This window comes from Colletotrichum truncatum (assembly GCF_014235925.2).
Source record: "Colletotrichum truncatum strain CMES1059 chromosome Unknown Contig_0003, whole genome shotgun sequence".
In the NCBI taxonomy this organism is placed as follows: Eukaryota; Fungi; Ascomycota; class Sordariomycetes; order Glomerellales; family Glomerellaceae; genus Colletotrichum; species Colletotrichum truncatum.
Genome location: NW_027222400.1, coordinates 4,985,742 through 5,006,468, shown reverse-complemented (window position 1 = coordinate 5,006,468; position 20,727 = coordinate 4,985,742). Strand labels below are relative to the sequence as shown.

The window sequence follows — 20,727 nt, the reverse complement described above, 5'->3', positions numbered from 1 at the left end:
GAGCTGCCCAGTCGGGAGACAGCCTACCGTTGCAGACACAGTTATGAGGGGCTCGCTGATCAGGAACTAGAATGAAAGCCTTGGAAAGTTAGGACAGTTTGTGTAGGCGAGAGCTGCGCCATGCTTGAAATCTACTTTGTATGAAAGGCTTACTATGTAGTAGGACTCTCTGTTTTTCCTTACCCTTCTACAGTTGTCATTGGCGATCCTAGTTGGCAGAAGAGTGTTTGTATCGGATCCGTTTTAGCCAGGGTCGCTGCCCAGCGACAACATCTCACGCTGCCCGCTGCTCGCTCTGGTCTGATCCCAAATGACAATGACGGATCAGTAGCTTCCTCTCATGCGAGATTACCTCCGAGGTCTCGTTCCACCGTCCATAGAGCGCATTCGTGAATTTCATCTGTCGAACACCTAAACCACACACTTTGGACACTTTTTGGACCCCTCTGTTTGTATACTCGTTCCCAATCCGTTTACCCGAAGCTGACGACCACTTCGAGCTACGAACACCCGGAAGGACCGCCCAAACAATAACCGTGCTTCAGTTAGATTATCTCCAAAAGTCGTCGCACTCCCACATCATGGTGGCCTGACGTCACGTTCCCCGCCGATCAATGGCGCTACCGATCTCCGATTATTTGATTCATCGCAGAGGCATATAAGGTTTCCCATGTCGCTGTCGCCATCGTGTACGAACGACAGACGACAGAACTTTCTTCCAGTTTTGCATCCCACAACTATCAGACAGCGATCAACAATTTGATACTAGGTAGAGTGATCAAGATGAAAGTATCACAGTACCCAGCTGACAATGTGTAAATTGCCACAGATAAAGACGACATGGCATCGTACCCAAGTCATAAGCCCCAGACCCCGCAACCTCCCCCTCCTATTCCCATCAACGACGGGGACGACGAGCAGAGCGATGTGACAAGAGACTACTGAATGGCGAAAGAGGGATAATCAAACCAGATGCAGATCTTCTACAGGATTTGAGGATTGTTGCAACTGGCCTCGCAATTTTGGACATTTACTTTATAACTGGGACAAGGACACGCATCATGAAGACTGTGATATCAACTCGAGAAATCTGTATTAATTATCTTGGTTCAACGCATATTTTCTACCGCTCTCCCATATGCCGTCTAGCTCTGCACCCTAGTGATTGAAACCCTACTCTTCATGTCTCTCAGTATCCGTAGACGCTGGATCTCGGTTCTCTTCCATATCACTTTGAACTGCCATGATCACCGCCCGCCCCCCCAAACCCCGCACATTGCTACGGTTCCAGAAACCCGGATCAATGTACGCCACCGACTTGAGATCAGACCACAGCTCCCGCCGGGGTGACTATATGCCCCGTGCTTTTGACGTGAGTATTGCATAGAACGCAAGCCCCCTGACGATGCAGTCTTCCATTCATCCGTTCGGCGGGCAGGCGGCGGGCCCCCCTTCAAGCGAGATCTTGCAGTCCAGGTACCCAGATACCGGCGACTTGCAGCAGCGCTCGCATACATCTGTTTTCTCATCTTGCATGATACTGCGTCAGGGCTTGGATCTTGCAGGTTGGGTTGAGCTGAATCTTGCAGCGGCCGGGACAGCCGATGTGGGAATGGTAACTTATGGGAACTGCAGGAAGGAGCGTTAGAGGATGGAATAACTGATATTTGATATTCAAGGTAAGGGAACGTCCGGGAGGGGGGGGGGATCCGGGGTGCTAGTTGTGATGCAGTAACATCTTATTAGAACACTGCGTGGGATGGACGTGTCTTGTTGTCTGATGCTGGGTGCCGACATCTCTTCAAGGCATTTGGTTAACATTACGTTGGGACAAGTCATCGTATTCATATAGACTGCCGATGGAGAAACAGTGAGCACAAGGGATAAATACATACGACCTCCGTGAGATACTGACAGTTTAATGTATACCAGATGCCGCGGCGCTATGACGACCTGCTTCTCTAGTTACGCTGGATTCTGAGGTGTCGCTACATACTTGACTCTTTTGGCTCTGCCGAGTCTACAAGGCCTTCAGATACTTATCCTGTGTCGAAGCACTGATTCTGGTATTCCAAGTAAAACACATTAGCAAATAGTCGCTAACCACCGCATGAAGCTGGGCGTGTGACATGACCGGAGCCTCTTTGACGCGTTATAGGTTTGCCATTTCCGCCACTGGTGCTTTGGAGCAACCAAAATCGTAGACTGCTCTAGGAAGAGCCAACGCACTCAAGTTGTAAGTAAGTAACTAGGTATTAGTTAGCAATGATGTCCGGTCCGCATCTACTACATTCAAAAGGCCAAAGCCGGCAAATCTCACTCGAGCAAAAGCTGAAATCCAACTCCATCCGGCAAAAGAGAATGCCCCCTCACGGGATTGAACCGTGGACCTTCTCATAATTCGCACACGATACGAGTGAGACGCTCTACCACTGAGCCAAAGGGGCGTGGACTTCGTCGTGGTTGGACGGTAATGCGTAAAACATCTCCACACTCGCTCAATCGACGATGTTGCAGATATCAACCGATTCCCAATTTCGATCGGGCATGGAGCGGGGCATGAAGAGCGGGGCTCGCACTCCAATGCATAACGCAAGTGAGGAAGTCAGTATCAGTTATGACAGTCAATAAAAGACTTCAGAAAAGAGAAATGGTATGGTTCGTGAATCGTTTTCTTGTCTACATATGGGTATTGTACAGCAAAAATACCATGCTGCAAATTTATCCGACCACCATGCCGCCATATTCTTCGTTAGTCATGCTGGTGGTAGAGGCAAGACCACCAAATAGCTGTCGACGAAAGCTAGAGCTCCCGTGTGCGTCCGTCATCGTAAGATCCGCTGTCTTTAACCCATTTTAAGTACTATTATGGCTGGTCCAAACTTTCTCGGCCTTTTTGCTTCCAATAGTCTACCAGAACAGGGGACTCTCTTCGATACCTGCCAGAGACCATATTGCTTTGTTTTGGCCCCGAAATATTTGATTGGTGCAATATCACCAATCGCGGAGTTGGCCTAATTCTGCGGCGCGCAATGAGCTTAGAAGCCCGCAGCTCAGTCGAGTTGGAAGCGCTGAAGAGCTCTTCGCGCCTGTGGAACAGCTTTCGAAACTCAGCTTTCTGTTGACGACGGTTTCTCCGGTTTTCGTCTCGCTTACCTCTCTCGCCATCGTCATCATCTTCATCCACGCCGTCCTTCTAAGTCCGGTCGTTGCTCTGTGACGGTACAGAATCATGCTCGACCACATTGCGGTCGGAAGCCGTCTCGTTAGGAATTCCTTCTCCATCAGCCCTCGCCTCTGCCACGTCAATCAAGTCGATATCCCCATCGGTGTCCTTTTGAGCCTGGCCGGATGTTGCCTCTACTCGTTTGGGAACTCGCACCAGGTCGAATCTCATTTCGTCTTTGACGTAGCAAAGGTAGTATGGGTCACCATTGCTGTTCAATGTTTTCAGGACCTCTTCAGTGTTAGCGTTTTCGGTAACTATTCCGTCATTATACTTTCGCCAAATGCCGTCCTCGAAGTCATGAATCCAGACCCAGTAGTGACCAGCTGTCAGCCGGCCACTATGGCAGATGACGGCATGCAAACGGTAGGCCTGCTGTTTGTGCTGAGAGAATAATTCGTCCAGCTCAGCTTTGTACTTCTTCACTTCGTCTTCACGCATGTTGTTGATTTGTTCTCGTGCAGCTGGAGTAACGCTTGCCGCAGCAGGCGGCTCGATCTTCTCAAATGTTGGCTCCGAATGAGGCGTGTAGGTTTTGAATGGAGCTTCTTCCCCGGCAAAGCTGAGCGATGATACCGGCTGATCTGCTAAAAGTGAAGGCTCAAAATCCGATTTTTCAATGCAGACAAAGTCTTTGATAAAGCCATCCATGATTTGTAGGTCTTCGGTAGTGGTCCTGGAAATGCTGTTTAACTGCTCCAAGCGCTGCTGCAGAGCCCATCCTTTTTGTCTCAGCTTGAAGAACTCAGGGTCCCCAGGAGTATCCATGTATCGATCAAGATAAAGCATCTCCGATACTTCGACAGGGTTCATATTCTTGTGCCCGTCATTCTTGGTTCTTTGGATGAGTACGTGCAAGATAGGAGGAAGATTCTTAATCGAAGTAAACCGCATGATATCTTCACCCTTCTCAACAGCAACTCTTTGCAAATCAAAGTTCCGACTGAGGCCTTCGTGAATTGTGCTTGGGCCAGTTTCCGCAGGGTATGCCGTGATTGCTCTTTCTAGGGTTGAATCCGGTGTAAACTTTGTCTGACTCGGCATTCTTGTGTGGTTCGTCAACTCGACGTAGAATGTTTTCATAATAGGTTCCCACTGAACTCCATCTTTACTTATTTCAGTGGGCCGGATTGCTGCCTGCAGGCGGTTGATGATACTGCCCATGACTTCTTCCACGTCTTGTTGATCGGTCCCGGAGGAGCGCTTCTGGGTCTCGAGGGCTTTCAGTACTCTCTGCTCGATCTGCTGGACAGATAGGATTGGCGTTTCGGCGTCGATCATTTGAACATCGTTATCTGGTACAAGTTCGGGTGCCGGCTCGTGTTTGTTCGAGTTGAGTTTGACGTCGCTCTTCTCCTCGTCAGCATCTGGCAAACTGACCAAGGTCTGCGAGCTTACGCTGCTTGCAGATTCGGAGACAGGGTTAACAGAGACGTTAACCATGTTGACATCTTCTACATGGTCCACGTTCTTAGTAGGTGGTCCAGGAGCCGGACGTGCTGGCAGGGGAGGAGGGATGGGGAATTGAGCACCCATAACCTCTTGTGTTCTCTGTGCCTCGGGCTCTTTAGCCTCTACCGCGTTTGACTCCTTCTTGATCTGACTAGTGGGTAACAGAACGGCGTTGGCAAGACGTTGGGATGGGCGAATTGCGATCTCCTTGGTGTTATCGAGGTTGTCTAATAGTCTGTCAAGCTCTTCAACGACTTGCGAAAAATCAGCATCAAAATCAGTAATCGACGGTTTCGCGTTTAGACTCACAAATACGTCCAATAACGGCCTCCGCAGTTTCGACCTTGAGCTTATTACCACCAATAAGTCTGTTGGTGATATCAGATTCCTCGAGTCCCAGCTGATACTCTGAATACTGAGCGAGCAACACTCTAATTGGGATAACCGTCCTCAAGTACTGCAAAATGCTGTTCAGGTAACACGTGTTACCAATATTTTCGAGGCCAGCGGGCAGATCTAGACGGGGCTTGGGATCATTTTGAACACTGCCAGCATCGACTGAGAACATTTGACCATCTTGCGATTGCTGCTGCATGCGCGAAAGATCTGCTTTCAGAGAGATGGCAGCTTGTCGTAACTCATCGCTGTTTCTGTCGGCAGCGATAGCTTCCATAGCCTCAACTGCTTGCGCAACAACAGCTTTATTTTCGGGGTGTTTGTTGAGCTAAACTGGTCAGTTACAGTCTCAATCAAGTATTCGGCTTCGTTCAACAAACCTTAACACTGCACATCATCGATATAGTACTGTCGGGCCACTGTGGATCCGCCTCAAGAATGCGATAAGCTGCAGCGACATCCATAGGGCCACTTGCATGATTGAGAATCCTGTCATTGGACCTGTGCCGCCCAATTATTTGTAGCATCTCGCGCGCTGAGTCAGCCTGGGAGGGCGAATGCTCGATTTTCTTGTTGAAAGCATGGATGACAGCGTCGTCCGTCGCTGTGTACTGCAAACTGAAGAAAGAATATGCCTGCTGCTCCAACTCATCACCCGCACCATAATGACCCGCAGTGGGCATTCTCTCTACCATGGTGAGCTCCTGAATTGCCCGGGTTTGGAATTCATCATCAGCAGTTTCTTGAGCAATATCACGAAGTGCCTGAACATAATCAGGCCGACGTTGCTCACATAAAATAGACTGGCGGTTATAAGCATAGAAAATGAGTGCCTTGTCAAAGTCAGGCAGAACACCAAGGGTCCGATGAGCTTCGACTGGTCGCGGGGAAACCTTGTTCTGCGGATAGTCCAGGCATTGGAGCTCCTTGAAAACACGATTTCCTGCCACAGGCCGGTTTTCTCCAGGTTTTCCATTGCGAATAATGAGACTTTCCGCTTCAGCTTGCATATCCTCCACGAATGCCCGCAAAGTACTCAGTCTCGTTGGCGTACCCGCAGTGCCAGGTTCCAGAACAGGAGGGATGAAGTAAGGCTCCAGAACGCCATCTTTGTCGAGTATTTCCTCAGAAAACTCAATCGCTTTAAAGATAACATAGCATTCCTCACCAAAAACTACCTGGAAACGCTTGTTGCGTTGAGAAATATTGCGTGGGTTTGGCTTATCCAGCAGGTCTCTCAAGTACGTGTTCAGCGTTGACGGCGCGCTGGTACACCAATCATCCCTAGCATCTGAGAATCGGTCAGGCGACTGTTTTCGTGCTCGCGCTAGGTTGTCCAAAATGCGTTGTTGGTCGGTTAGTAGCTGTACCCACTCGCGCTTGAGGCGAGGGCGTGATATCTCGACCGTCACTTGGAACGTACAACGGGGAGCTGAACAACCGAAATGTTCGACGGCAATCAGAGATTCCCGAATCAAGGGATGATAGTCAGACGTGTAGTCTTGGTTTTGAGGCGGCTGCTCAATATTGACAAGGTGATGTAGGTAAAAGTCTGTGTCCTTTGGCGGAAAGTGAACAGGAAACGGTTGGCAAAGACACACCAACTGGTCAGCATCCCAGGCCGTCCTTATGAGAAAGTGAAAGTCACATGTAGTGCAAACGCACGAGAGGACGCCAGGGTTTCGTCCCTCGGCACTGCTTTGATTCCCAACAAGAACGAGAGTGTGCGTTACGGTCTTTCTACTGCAGCGTGCGTTCGGGTCCCATTGGATGTTTGTGAAGGAACCGACGTCCAACTCAGAATTCAGAAGATCATGAACCCATCTGGGAGCGAGTCGACCTATAGAACAGTCAGCTTATATTCCTTGTCCTGAGATCATGGCGTTTCCAGTTGCAATGAACATCAGCACTGCGACGACCGCAAGGCCGTATAACAGCTATAGCTTGACATACCCGACTTGCCGGCCATGCTCTCCTTTATCAGAGGCGAAAAGCCCTCCCAGTGTTGCGCCGTTGGAGGTGAACCATGAGGCGACATTATGCCGTAGCCGTCGGTCGCAACCATTTCTTAATTGCCAGCCAACCTGCAATTGGAGTGAGGATGACGGATCGTAGCTCAGTCTGTGGTGCCGCTCTCGTTAGGTCTTCGATCGATCGCTGTCGTTCGCTTGTGTCAAAGAGGTATTCCGGGCCGGATATAGTATCGCTTTTCGAAGTTACGTGCTGAGATCTGTGTTCGATCCTTGGAGAGAAGGTGTCGTTCAGCGGGGGCTTCTGCGCAAGAGTCAGTACCAACACGTCTATATGAACAATCGTGAAATCAAAACATACATGACTCAACAACCTCTCATCGACAAGTTGGATGTGCCGGCCAGGTAGTCTCCGACTGGATCCAAACGGAGGGTGCCTCTGTTTGAAGGGTTGGAAATCTGAGCGACAGGAAGCAGCCACGGCTACTAGCTGTAGCAACAGCGGGGCGAAACAGATGGAGGAAGCTTTGGGTATCTATGCGCGAGGGCAAATAACATAACCCGGGAGAGAATATGAAAACCGTGGAAGCTGTCCCAGCAGAAACACAGCAAACATTACGCCAGCTTTCATGCAATGCGTCAAGGGTAAATAATGGCGGGCCTAAACTATGCGCCAGCTTCTAGAAGGTGGCCCCGGGACCTGGTGAGGTAAGGCAAAAAGGTGGGCAGGTGTGGCGGGGAGGAAACGTGGACAGGCTGACGCAACTGGCAGCCTCGCACAGCGGTAGCTGTATCGGCTGTAGTGTGCTAGTGTACAATGCAGTAGCGCAACTCCTAGGCCGTCAATGGTACTGCTGAGATGTAGCTCGGCACCTGCGGTGACTGAGGTAAGGCCGACCTTGTTCCCGTGCTGCTTCGTTTGCCCCCCCAACTCGGCGTGGAGAACAAATAGCTTTAAGGTACTACCGCTAGGTTCTGTGTGGCTAGAATCACATGGAACGCAAGGATATGGCTTCCAAAGCAAGGATTCACTTCATACATTACCACAGACAGGCAGGTGATTTGGCACGTGACCTTTGACATCCTTCAGTTGACTACAGAGGAAACATCTAAAGCTTAGTCATCTCAGCTCCAGCCAATAGCAAGCGCCGCTGTCATTTCATAGTAAATATGAACCACAGTTCACCAACTTTACAAGGAAAAAAAGGATCCTACGGAGAGTTGTTGATAATTTGAGGGATCTTGACTTTTAAATGCACTCAATTGGCAAAATAGCTTATTGGAAGTTTCACTGAGTCCAACGCAGGCGCAACTTTCTCAGCCGAGTTGACCATCTCCTGCACGCTGATTGGCCTTACACCGATAGAAACCACGTGACTAGACCACCGGATGTGGAGCACCTTTCCGTGGAGCTTCAACCCGACCTCAAACTTCCGCAACATCCCTCACCAACTTTCGTCTTTTCCAATTGAGTGTTTGGCCCGCAGAGCCCCCCCGAACCCACCATGGCCGGCGACGACACGTACCACCCCAAGGATGCCATCAAGTCCGGCATCACGGCTGCCACTGCCCTAGGCGGTACTGGTTTCTTCCTGGCCGCTGTCACCAACGCCCTCCAGAAGCAGAATGTCGGCGCCATGTCTGTCTTCACACGTAGCGGAGGCATCATCGCCGTCATGAGTAAGCCGTCTTGGTTTTCTTGACGAGTCTTGTCATGGGACCGAGGAATACATTGGGACGTATGGCTGACGGGGCGTAACAACAGCAATTGGTGGAGGCGCATACGGCTTCACCCAGTCCGCAATGGCCAATCTGAGAGAAAAGGATGATGCGTGGAACACCGCGACTGCCGGCTTCGTCGCAGGTTCTATCTTGGGAATGACAAGTACGGATATTTCCTCTCCCTAAACCCAATCGTTGCACTAGCGAAGGACACGTACTTACGAGCCGACTAAAATACAGCCAAGAAGATGCCCGTCGTGCTCGGCCTCGGCGCTGGCTTCGCCGCGTGGCAGGGTATCTTTACCGTCACCGGCAGCCGCTTGAGGGGATGGACCGACAGATTAGACGAGGATGAGTTCGAGACCAAGATCGCCCAGCGCGCGGCCAAGAGACGTCCGATTGAGGAGACGATTGCAGAGATTGGCGAGGGCCGAGGTACATTTTCCCCTCCCTCCTACCAATTTTACCACAATCCGTGTGTGGAGGCTGACATATGTTAGGCATCCGGCCACCCGGCTACGAGGAGCGGAGACGTGAGAGACTTAAGGAGAAGTACGGAGTCGAGATCAACCCCGTCAGGGCAACTGTCGAATAAAGGAAACATTCCCCAAAACCCCACCACCACTACGAAACACCCAACCCGCCAAGCGAGGCATGCTCTTTTTTTCTTCCCCGTTTGTATATACACAGGCCCGCGAGAAAAACTGTGGGCATAAGAAGAGGAGTCTCATCGGCTAGAGGAATGGAGAACTTGTACTATTTTTTCCAATGCTCTTTGAGCTTTCTTTCGCGTAGCTTTCGCGTGATGTGTGCTTGTCTCTAATGACGCACCGCCGACTGCGTCATCAAAACGGTACGTCTTCTTGCATGCTAACTTGCGCTACTACCCTTCATGATGATAAACTAGCTTCAGAGGCTGTTTATGAAAATTGTTATGATTCGACCCATCACCGTTCTATCATTTGTCTGATTTACGCTCCTTCATTCTCGATATTGTTGCTCTTCAACCTTGGTAGCTTTTGCTAATTACGTCAAGTTAGATCTTCGCGAGCCAAGATGCAAAAACATCGACAAGTCTCCTCAACTCACAACATAATAGAATGTAAGCTTCACGCCCATGTCCTTTCCTTCCTCACTCTACATGATGATATACTAGCTTCAGAGGCTGTTTATGAACATTGTTATGATTCGACCCATCACCGTTCTATCATTTGTCTGACTTACACTCCTTGACTCTCAATATTGCTGCTCTTCAATCTTGGTAGCTTTTACTGACTACGTCAATTTAGATCTTCGCAAATAAAGATGCCAAGACATCGACCAGGGTGTAACTCACGACAGATGTAAGCCTCGCCCCGGCTCTTTTCTTCCCTACTCTATATGATGATACATTAGCTTCAGAGGCTGTTTATGATCAATTATGATTCGACTCATCACCGTTCTATCTTTTTGTCTGATTTAGTTCTCCTGTTATCGCATTGCAAGCAACTCGAATTAGCAACATTCACTGACTGCTTCAACTCAGTTTCACATATTTCCATACACCCGTCTGTCTCAAACTATGAGACTCTCTTCGAAGTAGCTCAGGGTATGTCTGCTCGTGGTTTCTTTTTTTCCTCTCCATGATGATACACTAGCTTCAGAGGCTGTTTATGAACTTTTCATGATTCGAAACATCACCGTTCTATCTTTTTGTCTGATTACTACACCTTTCACCTGCCTTCTTTTACCGCTATCATTATTTGACAATGGCTAACTTAGGATGCTCAGAATAGTTATGGCTGTTCAGTTTTCATTCTCGTTCTGTTTCTGTAATTGGTCAGTTAAATGGTACGTTCCCCATCTTATGAGTCTCAAGTCCTGCCCTTTTACCATATGATGAATCCTAGCTTCAGAGGCTGTTTATGATCAATTATGATTCGACCCATCACCGTTCTATCATTTTTCTGATATTTTCCCAACATCTATTAATATTCTTGCTCTTTGTTTTACGGAACCGTGACTGACTGTGCATCGGTTTATAGCGTCCTCTCGCATCAAGGTAAAGCAAAGCCATTCACATCACACAACTTAAACTCTGAGGTAAGCTTCTATTCGATACATCCTTGCCCCCGTGTTCTTTCCATGATGAGACTCAGCTTCAGAGGCTGTTTATGAATTATTTAATGATTCGAAATATCACCGTTCTATCATTTTTCTGATCCCTTGCACACTACAAATTCTTGCTACGCCTGACGCATCCGGAACAGACAGTGGCTAACCCCATATCTTCAGTTCTTCATCATACCTCAATGGACCCCGCCACCTCGATGTATCCGATACTTTTCAGCCATACTGGTAAGTCCCAATCTCCTACCGCAAACACCCAATTTCCCGCTTCCATGATGAGATTCAGCTTCAGAGGCTGTTTATGATTACATCAATATGATTCGAAACATCACCGTTCTATCATTTTTTCTGATTTCCCAACCAAACCTTCCATTATTTGACCATCATGTGTTCAAACGTTATCCTAACTCACGGTTTTAGATTTACCCCCTTGTTCGCCGGCATTTCTAATACCTCTCTTGCTGACGTCGTTTGGACGTGGCAGGTGAGTACAACCCTAAACTATCTGGTAAGTTACTATGCCATCCTCCTCAGCATCTTCCACCCTATTACTATGATGATACTCAGCTTCAGAGGCTGTTTATGAACATCGTTATGATTCGAAACATCACCGTTCTATCATTTGTCTGATCTTTTTTTTTTTTTTTGTACTTGACACCTTGTTAGCATATGTTTGGTTTTACCATGTACTGACTGATCCAAAGTCTAGACCCCACGACATCTGCAATCATTGACATCTGACCATGTCTTATTGTTTAATCTTATAAGTTATCAGTGTATTTCTACAGATGTAGTCCTATATAGCCATGAATCCCTTTAGCCATTCCAGTAGAGGCTTGCCAATATCATTACACTGCCCCGTGCCCAGTGCCGGTTGTCAAAACCCCTAAACGCCGTGCCCCAAAGTCGGACCATTTTTAACACAAGCCCCCTTACAAAGTCTTGACAGATTGGAAGAAAGGGTTCGCAAGCAGCTTCTCATCCGCCATAACCAAACCCTTCAACTTCGACACCATCTCCTCCTTGCTCATCGATCCGGCAGCAACCTCCTCCTTCCACTTGAGGAGGATCTCCTTCAGCATTGTACTGCCCTCCTCCATGTCCGTCTTGCTGTACTTCAGCCCCAAGTCTTCGTGCTTGGACGTAAAGTCCTCAAGCTCATCGGCCTTGCGCTTCGCCATCCGCACAACCTTGTCGGGAAACCTGACGAGCTCAGCAACATGAATGCCGAAACTCTGGTCGCAAACTCCGTCCTCAACCTTGTACAGCAGCGTCACCTCGCGCTTGTTATTCTCGCCACCGCTAATGTGCGCCGTCACATGGAGGTTGTGTACCTGGGGATGCTCATCCGCCAGCGCAGTTAACTCGTGGAAATGTGTTGCAAACATGGCGAAACATCCAATCTCCTTAACTATATGTTCGGATATGGCCCACGCCAGTCCAAATCCGTCATAGGTCGAAGTACCACGACCTAGCTCGTCGATGATGATGAGAGATTCCGCTGTAGCCGACTTGAGAATATTGGCCGTCTCAAGCATCTCAGCCATAAATGTAGAGACACCCTTGAGTTGCGAATCGCTGGCGCCAACACGCGCAAGAATCGAGTCGAAGATGGTCAACTCAGCCTCGGTACATGGGACGAAGCAGCCGATCTGAGCCATCAGAGCGATGACACCGATCTGGCGAATGTAGGTCGATTTTCCGCCCATGTTGGGACCGGTGATGATGAGGAAGGACGACTTATCCCTCGTAAGGGAGACGTCGTTGGTGATGAACTGAACGTCATCCTGCATTTCCAAGCATGGGTGTCGAGCCTCCTTGAGGATAGTCTGGCCCTCGCCACGCGCGTGGATCGTGGGACGGACGTATTCTGAGGGCGCATGGACGGAGCAGTGAGCAAAGGAGACAATGACGTCAAGGTGTGCCAGAACACCGGCGAGCTTCTCCAAGACTGGGGAGTAAGATGCCGCGACACCGACAACTTCGTTAACTAGGCTGCTTTGGGTGCGGTTGTAGTTCTGCGAGAGCTGGTCGAACTCGCGGCGGAGACTCTGAAGGGTTTTGGTCGTGAAGTAAACTCCGTTCTTCTGTGTGGAGCATTCTTGGTAGCCCGACTTATTCCGGATAGCACCAGCTTCCTGTCTGGTAAGTCTCATGCAGTAGCCGTGGACTTTGTGGTTTTCGAGGAAGATTTTCTTGCCAACTTCCTGCTTAAGGTCCCGAGCCGAGTCAGCGAATTCCTGGTCGATATCTCTCTTGAGCTTGTCGAGTTTTTTCCTGATGATCCGCAGGCTGTCGTCGAATTCAGGCTTGATGATGTACTCGTGGTTATCCAGCGCGTCAAGGTCAACAGTTGTCTCAACCATTTCTGCAAGCTTTACGAGACTGTTGGAGAGCTCACGGAGCGGGGCTGTGTAGGCTTCATCAAGAGGATCCTTGTACTGCTCATCCATGACACCCTCGAAGGTTCCCAGGAAACCAGGCAGGCGAATAACGACCTGGTACGCGCGGACAACGTCTTCGAGGTTGGCCTTGCCTCTCTGGAAGCGCTTGGCAAGGCGATAGAGATCCGGTACAGAGCGAAGATGTTCCTCCTGCATCGTCTGCCTCAGTTCAGTGTCGTTGATAAATGCTTCGACCAGCTGCTGACGCTTCACGATATCCGCTCTGTTCATTAGCGGCTGCTTCAGCCACTGTGAAAGCAACCTGCTGCCCACTGGGGTCTTGCAGTGATTGAGAAGACCAAAAAGACTCATGCTCTTGGCGCCATCCCGAGCGCCGGGCATCAGGTTGAGAGCCTTCAGAGCGGCAGCATCCAGCTTCATAAATTGAGAAAGGTCATGTTGGTACAACTGATACTGCCCAAAGTTGGAGGGGTCATGAAGCACGCCGAGGTACTTGATAAGCGCCGCAGCGGAACCCATTGCCAGCTTGAGATCGGTCTGAGGAAGGAGGCTCGAAGCTCGCTCATCCTTCAGCAGTCGCGCCAAGTCCTGTTCGATATCCTTAGTGCCGAACTCGGTACCAGAGCGCTCTGAAATGGCAACGCCACAGTTGACGATGATCTGCTTCAACTTTGCCAGATCAGGGTCTTTAGCCTTCTCAGCCTTGTCAGTCTGAACAAGACACTCCCTGACCCCAAGCTGAATGAGCAGAGCTTCAAAGTTGGAGAAGAGATCATTGTCGAGGAACTCGCTGACGCCCAGTTCCCGTACGCTAGCGTCTGCAAAGCAGACGCCCACACTCCTAGCTTCCGAGGCCTTGGTGGAGATTTTGACAGCAAGAATCATTGGTGCAGCCTCGATTTGACCCCCGAGGTCCTCCTCGACGTCCTGCAGGTTACCTGGCGACGCCTGCTTTACGACCTTCCAATTCATGCGGCCGCCAGTGCTCTCCCATATCTCTAGTCTCTTGCCGAGCTTGAAGAGGGCTTCTCGGAGGAATTGTCGAAACACCGTAACAGTCATGGTCACAGAGGCGAGTCCGGTCTTATCATCTCGACCTAGTGTCCTTACAACGGACGTTGTCTTGTAAACCTAGAGAGGGTTAACTCAGACAAGAATACCTGGAATTGTATATCATACTGTGCGGGCAATAAAGTTTGCATCTTCGCCATGTGCAGTGTACCAATCACCTCGATCGAATATGCGGACTGTATCTTCGTGGACGGCTGGAAGGGACTTGAAGAAGCGGATGAAGCCATGCTCGTCATCGACCTGGTGAACTTTGATTTAGCCAACGGCTTTGAAAACATACGAAAAAGCATTACGAACCTTCAATTCGGGTCTGGAAGACATTTTGTAAACTGGTTAAACGCTGAAAAAGGACAAGTGAGAAACAGAACAAAGTCGGAAGCGAAAATGGGTGTAACCAGAAAGTATTACACCCCCGTGTACAGCTGCTCTAGAGGGCGCGGGTGTTAAAGTGGTTTCTGGTGGCGCGTCTTCTATGCCGTTTAGCGGGGAGACGCGTCGCGATCGCGCTAGTCCCGATAGTGATTGACCGCCTAAATAAATCTGCCGTGTCGGGGAGCAACTGGCTTCAGAGCGGGAAGCCCCTCTAGCCTAATAGAGCTAGACTACAGCAAATCTTCCTGCAGCTTTCTACTGAAGCCTTTCCTTTTTTTACGAGTACAACAGACCAGGGAGAGATTCTGCTGTGATCCAGGCCATATCTGAAGCATTACTCGTAGTACTCTTAACACCATATCGTGTTACTATAATCCCACAGGAGCATTGAGAATGTGTCCAGGTGTTGATTTGCCAGGGGAATATTAAAGGTCCTAGTTACCTTATGCTGTGCAGGACACTGCATCTCAGAGCGCGAGGTCTCAATTCTAATGCTTCCGCCCCACTATATACCATAAAAGATTTAGTGCACTTCTCCAAAGCGGCAGCTACGCAACGGCTGCAGGACAATCATCGCAAAGTATCGACAAAATTTCCAAAAAGTCCCCCACTTCCCACCCCAAACTTTGCAGTCATAGCCAACCTCACGATCGTATCGATGGCCAGCACAACTACGGAACCTGTTGGTCAGCCAGCAAAAGATCTCGAAATGACTGACGTTAAGCAAGACCAAGCTACCGTTCCTTCCACGGTCCTCAATGGCGACGAGGCGGTGCCGAGTGGTGGGGTAGAACAGGCAGAAGGACCGCAACCAGCTGCTACGTCCTGCGATTCAACAGAACCCAACGACCAGCAAGGACAAGGGAGCAACAACAACGGCGACGAGCCCAAAGTTTCTAAAAATCAATTGCGCAAGATGAAGCGCAAAGCAGCATGGGAAGAAGGCCGTGAGGACCGCAAGCGCAAGCGCAAAGACAAGCGCGCCGACCGCCAGGCCGCTCGGCGCGAACAAATCGCTGCCATTGTCGCCGACGCCGAAGCCAAGGGTCTCGATCCCTCACAAATCGTCATCCCGCCTAAGCGCAAGACGCCGAAGGTGCCTGCCACACAGGTCCCTGTCAGTCTGATTCTCGATTGCGACTTTGAGAAGTACATGATGGAAAAAGAGCTCATCTCGCTGGCGAGCCAAATCACGCGGTGCTACTCAGATAACCGAAATGCCCGGTACCGTGCGCATTTGTACATAAGCTCGTATGGTGGAAAGCTGAAGCAGCGCTTTGAGACGACACTAGCCGGTCAGCATACGGGCTGGAAGGGAGTGAAGCTTGTCGAGGGCAACTTCATTGAGGCGGCCAAAGATGCGGGTGAGGTAATGAGCGGAGATCGTGGCGGTGAGGTGATTGAACTCCTGAAATCGGAGGACGCAGAAGGTGCTCCAAAGAAGCCTGCTGTGTCCTTGGACGTGTACGACAATGCGCCCACTCCCGCAGCCGAACCCGAACCCATCGATGAGCTGAAAAACATCGTCTACCTCTCCGCTGATTCGGTCAATACTCTCGATCGTCTCGAGCCTGGTGTGAGCTACGTCATTGGTGGACTCGTCGATCGGAACCGCGAAAAGTACCTGTGTCACCGCCGCGCGCGTGCGTTGGGGGTTCGTACTGCGAAGCTGCCTATCGGAGAGTATATGAACATCTCTAGCAAGCGGGTGCTGGCAACGAACCATGTTGTGGAGATCATGCTGAAGTGGCTTGAATCCGGAGACTGGGCCGAGGCATTCACAGCTGTGATTCCCAAGAGGAAGGAGGCGAAGCTTAAGGGGGAGGTAGGCAGCGCCAGTGGTACACCAGCTGCTGAGACAGGCGAGGGTGAGGAGGAGGACGACGTCGAGGATAGCAGGTTCGAGGAAGAGCATGACGAAGACATAGACGAAAAGCAGACGATCACTGAGAATGTCAAGGTGTCTCAGCCAGAAGCCGAACCTCGGGACGAAAAGACAAAGGAGGCAGAGAGCGTATCATAGCCTACGTACGGGCAGGCATTAATTAGATGAAGAATAATACCCCCAGTTGCTGTTACCAAGTCAAAAACACCGACCCATTTACCCGAGTTCGCCCATCATACAAGTCGTGTCGGATTTTATCTTCAAAACTCCATCGAGTCGTCTTCCCTCTCTCTCTTGACCTTGCCATCCCTCTCTTCCTTCATCAATCCAATCACGAACGATCGGAACTGCTCCACGTACGGCTTCAAGCTCGTCTTCTCCCAGTCCTGCACGCTCTTCTGCTGTGATCCTTCGGCATCGTCATCCTCGCCCTTCCACGCATCAATCTCTACGAGCAAACTCTGCACCGTTGGCACGCCAAGGGGGTCAAAATCCTCAAGATTTTGGGTGTCGATTGGCACACACACCCGTCCTGTGCCGGGATGCACGACAAAGGGCGACTTAAGCAAATGGTTGAGTTTCTTGCTGACCTCGATATCGAGGCGAGGGTAGGTATACTCGAGCACAATATCCTGCTTGGCCTCGAGCAAGGCTTTCGCGTCGAGGTTTTTGCTAGCGCCGCTCTTGGCCATGGTGTCGATGTCAGCCCATTTAGAGATAGACGAGCGCCCCGGAGCAGCGTCCCACTTCCTGCGGAGGGACTCGTTGAGGTTCTTGTCCGGCAGAAGCTGGAGTAGGCGTTCGGCGCGCTCGTTAGACGCCCACGGGTCCTGTGCCTCGAGAACGTCTTCTTGAAAGTGGGCTTTAAGAGTATCCAAACTCCGTCTGCGCATGGTGTCAGCAGCTATAACATCAGATTTTAGAGAAAGGTTCCATACGAGATGTGAGGGTGCAGCGGTCGCCACAAGTTAACCTTCTTCCCGCTCTGTGCACCGCCCTTAATGACCTCCAGATACCCCGCGATCGACCTTCTCATTTGGTCTCCCATTGTTCTTGCTTTCTTGTCGCACACCCATGCGTGGGCACCTCTTCGTCCGGAGTATACCCACATGATGTGCTTGAAACCGAAGTCGTCGCGCAGCGCAACATCAACAACCTTGATCGCCATAGTAATGAACTGCCAGCATTTGATGCAAATATTGGCCTTGTCGCAGCAGGTTCTGATATCGTCGTAGTCCGTCAGATCGATATCGAAGCACAGCTCCTTTGCAAGGGGCTTAAAGGCGCTGGCATTACGGATCTCCTTGCGGTCGCGCGGGTTTGTGCTATAGACGGGACCAATTTCGAAACGGGAGGGCATGAGACGAAGAACATCTTTGCGGAGGCTGTTGAGATTAGCATGGAGTCATTGAGCACGGGCAGGACTAATGAGTAACTCACAGGTCGTGACTTGGAAATGATTGGTATCGGAGATATGCGTCGTTCTGCAACGTGAAAGCGAATTCTCGGTGTCTGAAGTCGTTGGTTGGCGAGGGGCTATGGTTGAGCCATTGGAAAAGGTATCTCCAGGGGAAGAGACGCTGGTAGAAACTTCTCATTACTTCAGGATCTGAAGCCTTCAAGTCTGCAATGTCTCTGGTCCGTACATCAGCATCATACCCTAGAATTGGCGCCGAGAAACCCACGTTGGAGAGGGGGGCGTCGCGATCCCTGGGGGACTTGAGGATGGGGATTCTTGTGGTTTTGAACTAGGAAATTCGTCGTCTGAGTCTGCGTCCGCAAAGAGCTCTTCCAACTTGACATCTTTCTTCTCTGCAGATGCAGCCACCGCTGGCGCATCGACCTCGGCCATGGCGACATCGCCGTCAGTCGCCTGGCTGTTGCCGTTGACCGGGGATTCAGCCATTGTATTTTCGGGGACCGCGTTTGGTGAGTTTGCTTCTGGTGTCACGGAATGCGGCATATCTTTGACTGGAAGTTTGAGTAAGGGGCTGTGATTTTGGCGACGTGATCGAGTCTTCAATTGTCGCCTTGAGCTTTTGGTGGATGGCAGGGTAACTTGAAAATGCGGGTGGGCGCTACTTTGAGGTCGCGTCTGAGGCGCGTTTTCTCGCGTAGATTACCTGGGAACCCCTGGTTGTGCTTAGTCATTGAGTTACCCCACCATTCATCATGTCCCTCGCGTCTCCTCGTCCCTAGGAGCAAGCTTGCCAAGTCGTCAACCAAAATTACCTTCACCCTTATTGGTTATCCAGTAAATACTGCGTCGAGAATACCTTATGAACAGAACGAAACACTTGAGTGAGAAGGTTCGAAATGCCCGTTTGTTGTCCTTGCCTTGAGTCCTTCCTGCTACAATTCATTGTCGCCGTCTGTTGCGATCCTCACCATCGATCTCACCGTGACTTTTTTGTGCCTTCTGAAGTGAACTGTACTGCATAATAACGCAGATAATGTGACTTGTTTATCTATCAAGCTACAACGGAGTTTGATCAATCTAAAGTGAAAGCTTTACTGATGTCAGCTTGAAAATCATGAAAGCTTTCATCTCAAGTATGTATGCAATAGTAGTCATTAGGGCGAAAGTGTGCGGCAAGGCTATATAATTGCACTCAGTCTACCTAGTGTCTGATCTACATGTTCACAATGGCAATTTAAAGAAATAGACGCCAGAGGGCGGGGAGGTTTAATGTTAAGTTATTACAGAACAACGGATTCCGCGAGAAGTAAACGTTAAAAGAGGTTGCGAAGCCAATAATGTGCTCTCCCTGAAGGTATCTCCCTCTTGCCGTACCCTTCTTGTCAATGGTTCCCGAAACGTTCGTGATGGCAAAGATGTTGGTGAAAAGACTGCCCTACGCTGCTCTCAGGCTGGCTTGCTGGTTTTACTTTGCCTCCTTCTTTTGACGAACCGATGCCATATTCATCTCTACAGAGCCTTGAAGTGTACAAGAGTTGATTCTTCATGTTCTGTAGATGTATTGTGCTACGTTTGAAGTCTTTATTGTCTTTATCTCCAGCTTCTCGGACTAGCTATTCAAGTTGATTCATGAAAGTTCCCGTGCAATTCAGATCATCTAAAAACGTATAAGCCTTCACCGCATGACTGTCACACGTTGATAATAAGGAACAAAACTTACAGAAAGCTGAAAACCCAGATATCAGCTTTCAGTCAATGTGGGATAAATAATGTAATACATGACGTGTCATTGATTTGAAATATTTGGCGTTGTTCATGTCATACAAAGTGGAGGAAACATTGACCCACCTATTATTGGAGGTTACCTCTACTTATGCCAGTAACCCAATCTCAGTCTATTGAAGTATAAATCAACATAATTCACTTAAGCCTGCCGGTATTATCATGCTTGCTATGTTACCTCATCCTCCTTGGATGGTATTTTGTAAGATCACAATTAATCCGCTTGATAGGTGGTCGTAATGATGAAACGGAGTATGTGTGAGGTTTCTTTTACCAAAAGGCATCCGCAATTGCAAGAGAGCTTGACAAACCTGCATATTGTGGCTGCGGTGTTTCCCAGTAGTAAAAATCAGCAACTTCCATATTTCAGTAGCAACTCTAAATTTGCCGAGATTTGGCTCAGTCAAATTTATTGCGTAACTGAAGACCCTTGTTGTTGAGAGATATCGTGCTCTGAGCTGTTTTAGTTCGTACCAGTCTTGCCATCGTTCATTAACCTTGACTTACCTTCAAAACAGTGATGTGTCTATCGACCACGAGCCTGCTTGGACACCTACGCGCCAGAAAGCCTTTCGCAAAAACCTCTCTCAGCCTCCTCCCCAATCCACTAGGTTTCATTCAAACTGACAACATGGCATATTTCCAAGCTAAAATGCCAACCGCACAAGCAACGATCACTGTCAGCTGGCGCAAACCTAGCTTCCATCACCCAGAGCATGTGAAACCGTCTTAAACTTCTCTCGCCGGATTGGGTCCTTAACGTCCGTTAGGTTGAGTTTGAGGTCCCCTAAGCGCCTGTGAAAATTCCATTACATCTCTCTGGGCGTTTCGCGCACCCTTCTCGCTCTTTTGTGAATAAACCAAGGCCCGCTGAAAGGCAGATGACCGTCCCTGACTGGGCCCCTGCTTGTGGTGTC

At 49.7% G+C, this 20,727-nt stretch overlaps 5 protein-coding genes across 5 annotated transcripts; 2 read left to right on the top strand and 3 right to left on the bottom strand.

Annotated features, from left to right (window-relative positions):
- Positions 1 to 3,196: 3,196 nt before the first annotated feature.
- On the bottom strand, positions 3,197 to 7,139 carry CTRU02_206231 (ubiquitin carboxyl-terminal hydrolase; the record flags this gene model as incomplete). Its single annotated transcript, XM_036728171.1, has 4 exons — positions 3,197 to 4,932; positions 4,988 to 5,402; positions 5,455 to 6,914; positions 7,028 to 7,139. The coding sequence occupies 4 exons, from the start codon at positions 7,137 to 7,139 to the stop codon at positions 3,197 to 3,199; spliced, it is 3,723 nt and encodes a 1,240-aa protein (XP_036580285.1).
- A 1,410-nt stretch (positions 7,140 to 8,549) lies between these two features.
- CTRU02_206230 (NADH-ubiquinone oxidoreductase subunit (Tim17/Tim22/Tim23 family protein)) lies at positions 8,550 to 9,361 on the top strand (the record flags this gene model as incomplete). The annotated part of the gene is made up of 4 exons (XM_036728172.1): positions 8,550 to 8,724; positions 8,810 to 8,929; positions 9,007 to 9,201; positions 9,267 to 9,361. 4 exons carry the CDS (start codon positions 8,550 to 8,552, stop codon positions 9,359 to 9,361), a joined length of 585 nt encoding a protein of 194 aa, XP_036580286.1.
- Positions 9,362 to 11,807: 2,446 nt separating this feature from the next.
- CTRU02_206229 (DNA mismatch repair protein) lies at positions 11,808 to 14,672 on the bottom strand (the record flags this gene model as incomplete). Its single annotated transcript, XM_036728173.1, has 3 exons — positions 11,808 to 14,411; positions 14,460 to 14,591; positions 14,649 to 14,672. The coding sequence occupies 3 exons, from the start codon at positions 14,670 to 14,672 to the stop codon at positions 11,808 to 11,810; spliced, it is 2,760 nt and encodes a 919-aa protein (XP_036580287.1).
- Positions 14,673 to 15,381: 709 nt separating this feature from the next.
- Positions 15,382 to 16,746, top strand: CTRU02_206228 (tRNA (guanine-n -)-methyltransferase; the record flags this gene model as incomplete). The annotated part of the gene is made up of 1 exon (XM_036728175.1): positions 15,382 to 16,746. One exon carries the CDS (start codon positions 15,382 to 15,384, stop codon positions 16,744 to 16,746), a length of 1,365 nt encoding a protein of 454 aa, XP_036580288.1.
- Positions 16,747 to 16,868: 122 nt separating this feature from the next.
- CTRU02_206227 (eukaryotic and archaeal DNA primase small subunit) lies at positions 16,869 to 18,571 on the bottom strand (the record flags this gene model as incomplete). Its single annotated transcript, XM_036728174.1, has 4 exons — positions 16,869 to 17,493; positions 17,547 to 17,993; positions 18,049 to 18,243; positions 18,294 to 18,571. The coding sequence occupies 4 exons, from the start codon at positions 18,569 to 18,571 to the stop codon at positions 16,869 to 16,871; spliced, it is 1,545 nt and encodes a 514-aa protein (XP_036580289.1).
- Positions 18,572 to 20,727: the final 2,156 nt, after the last annotated feature.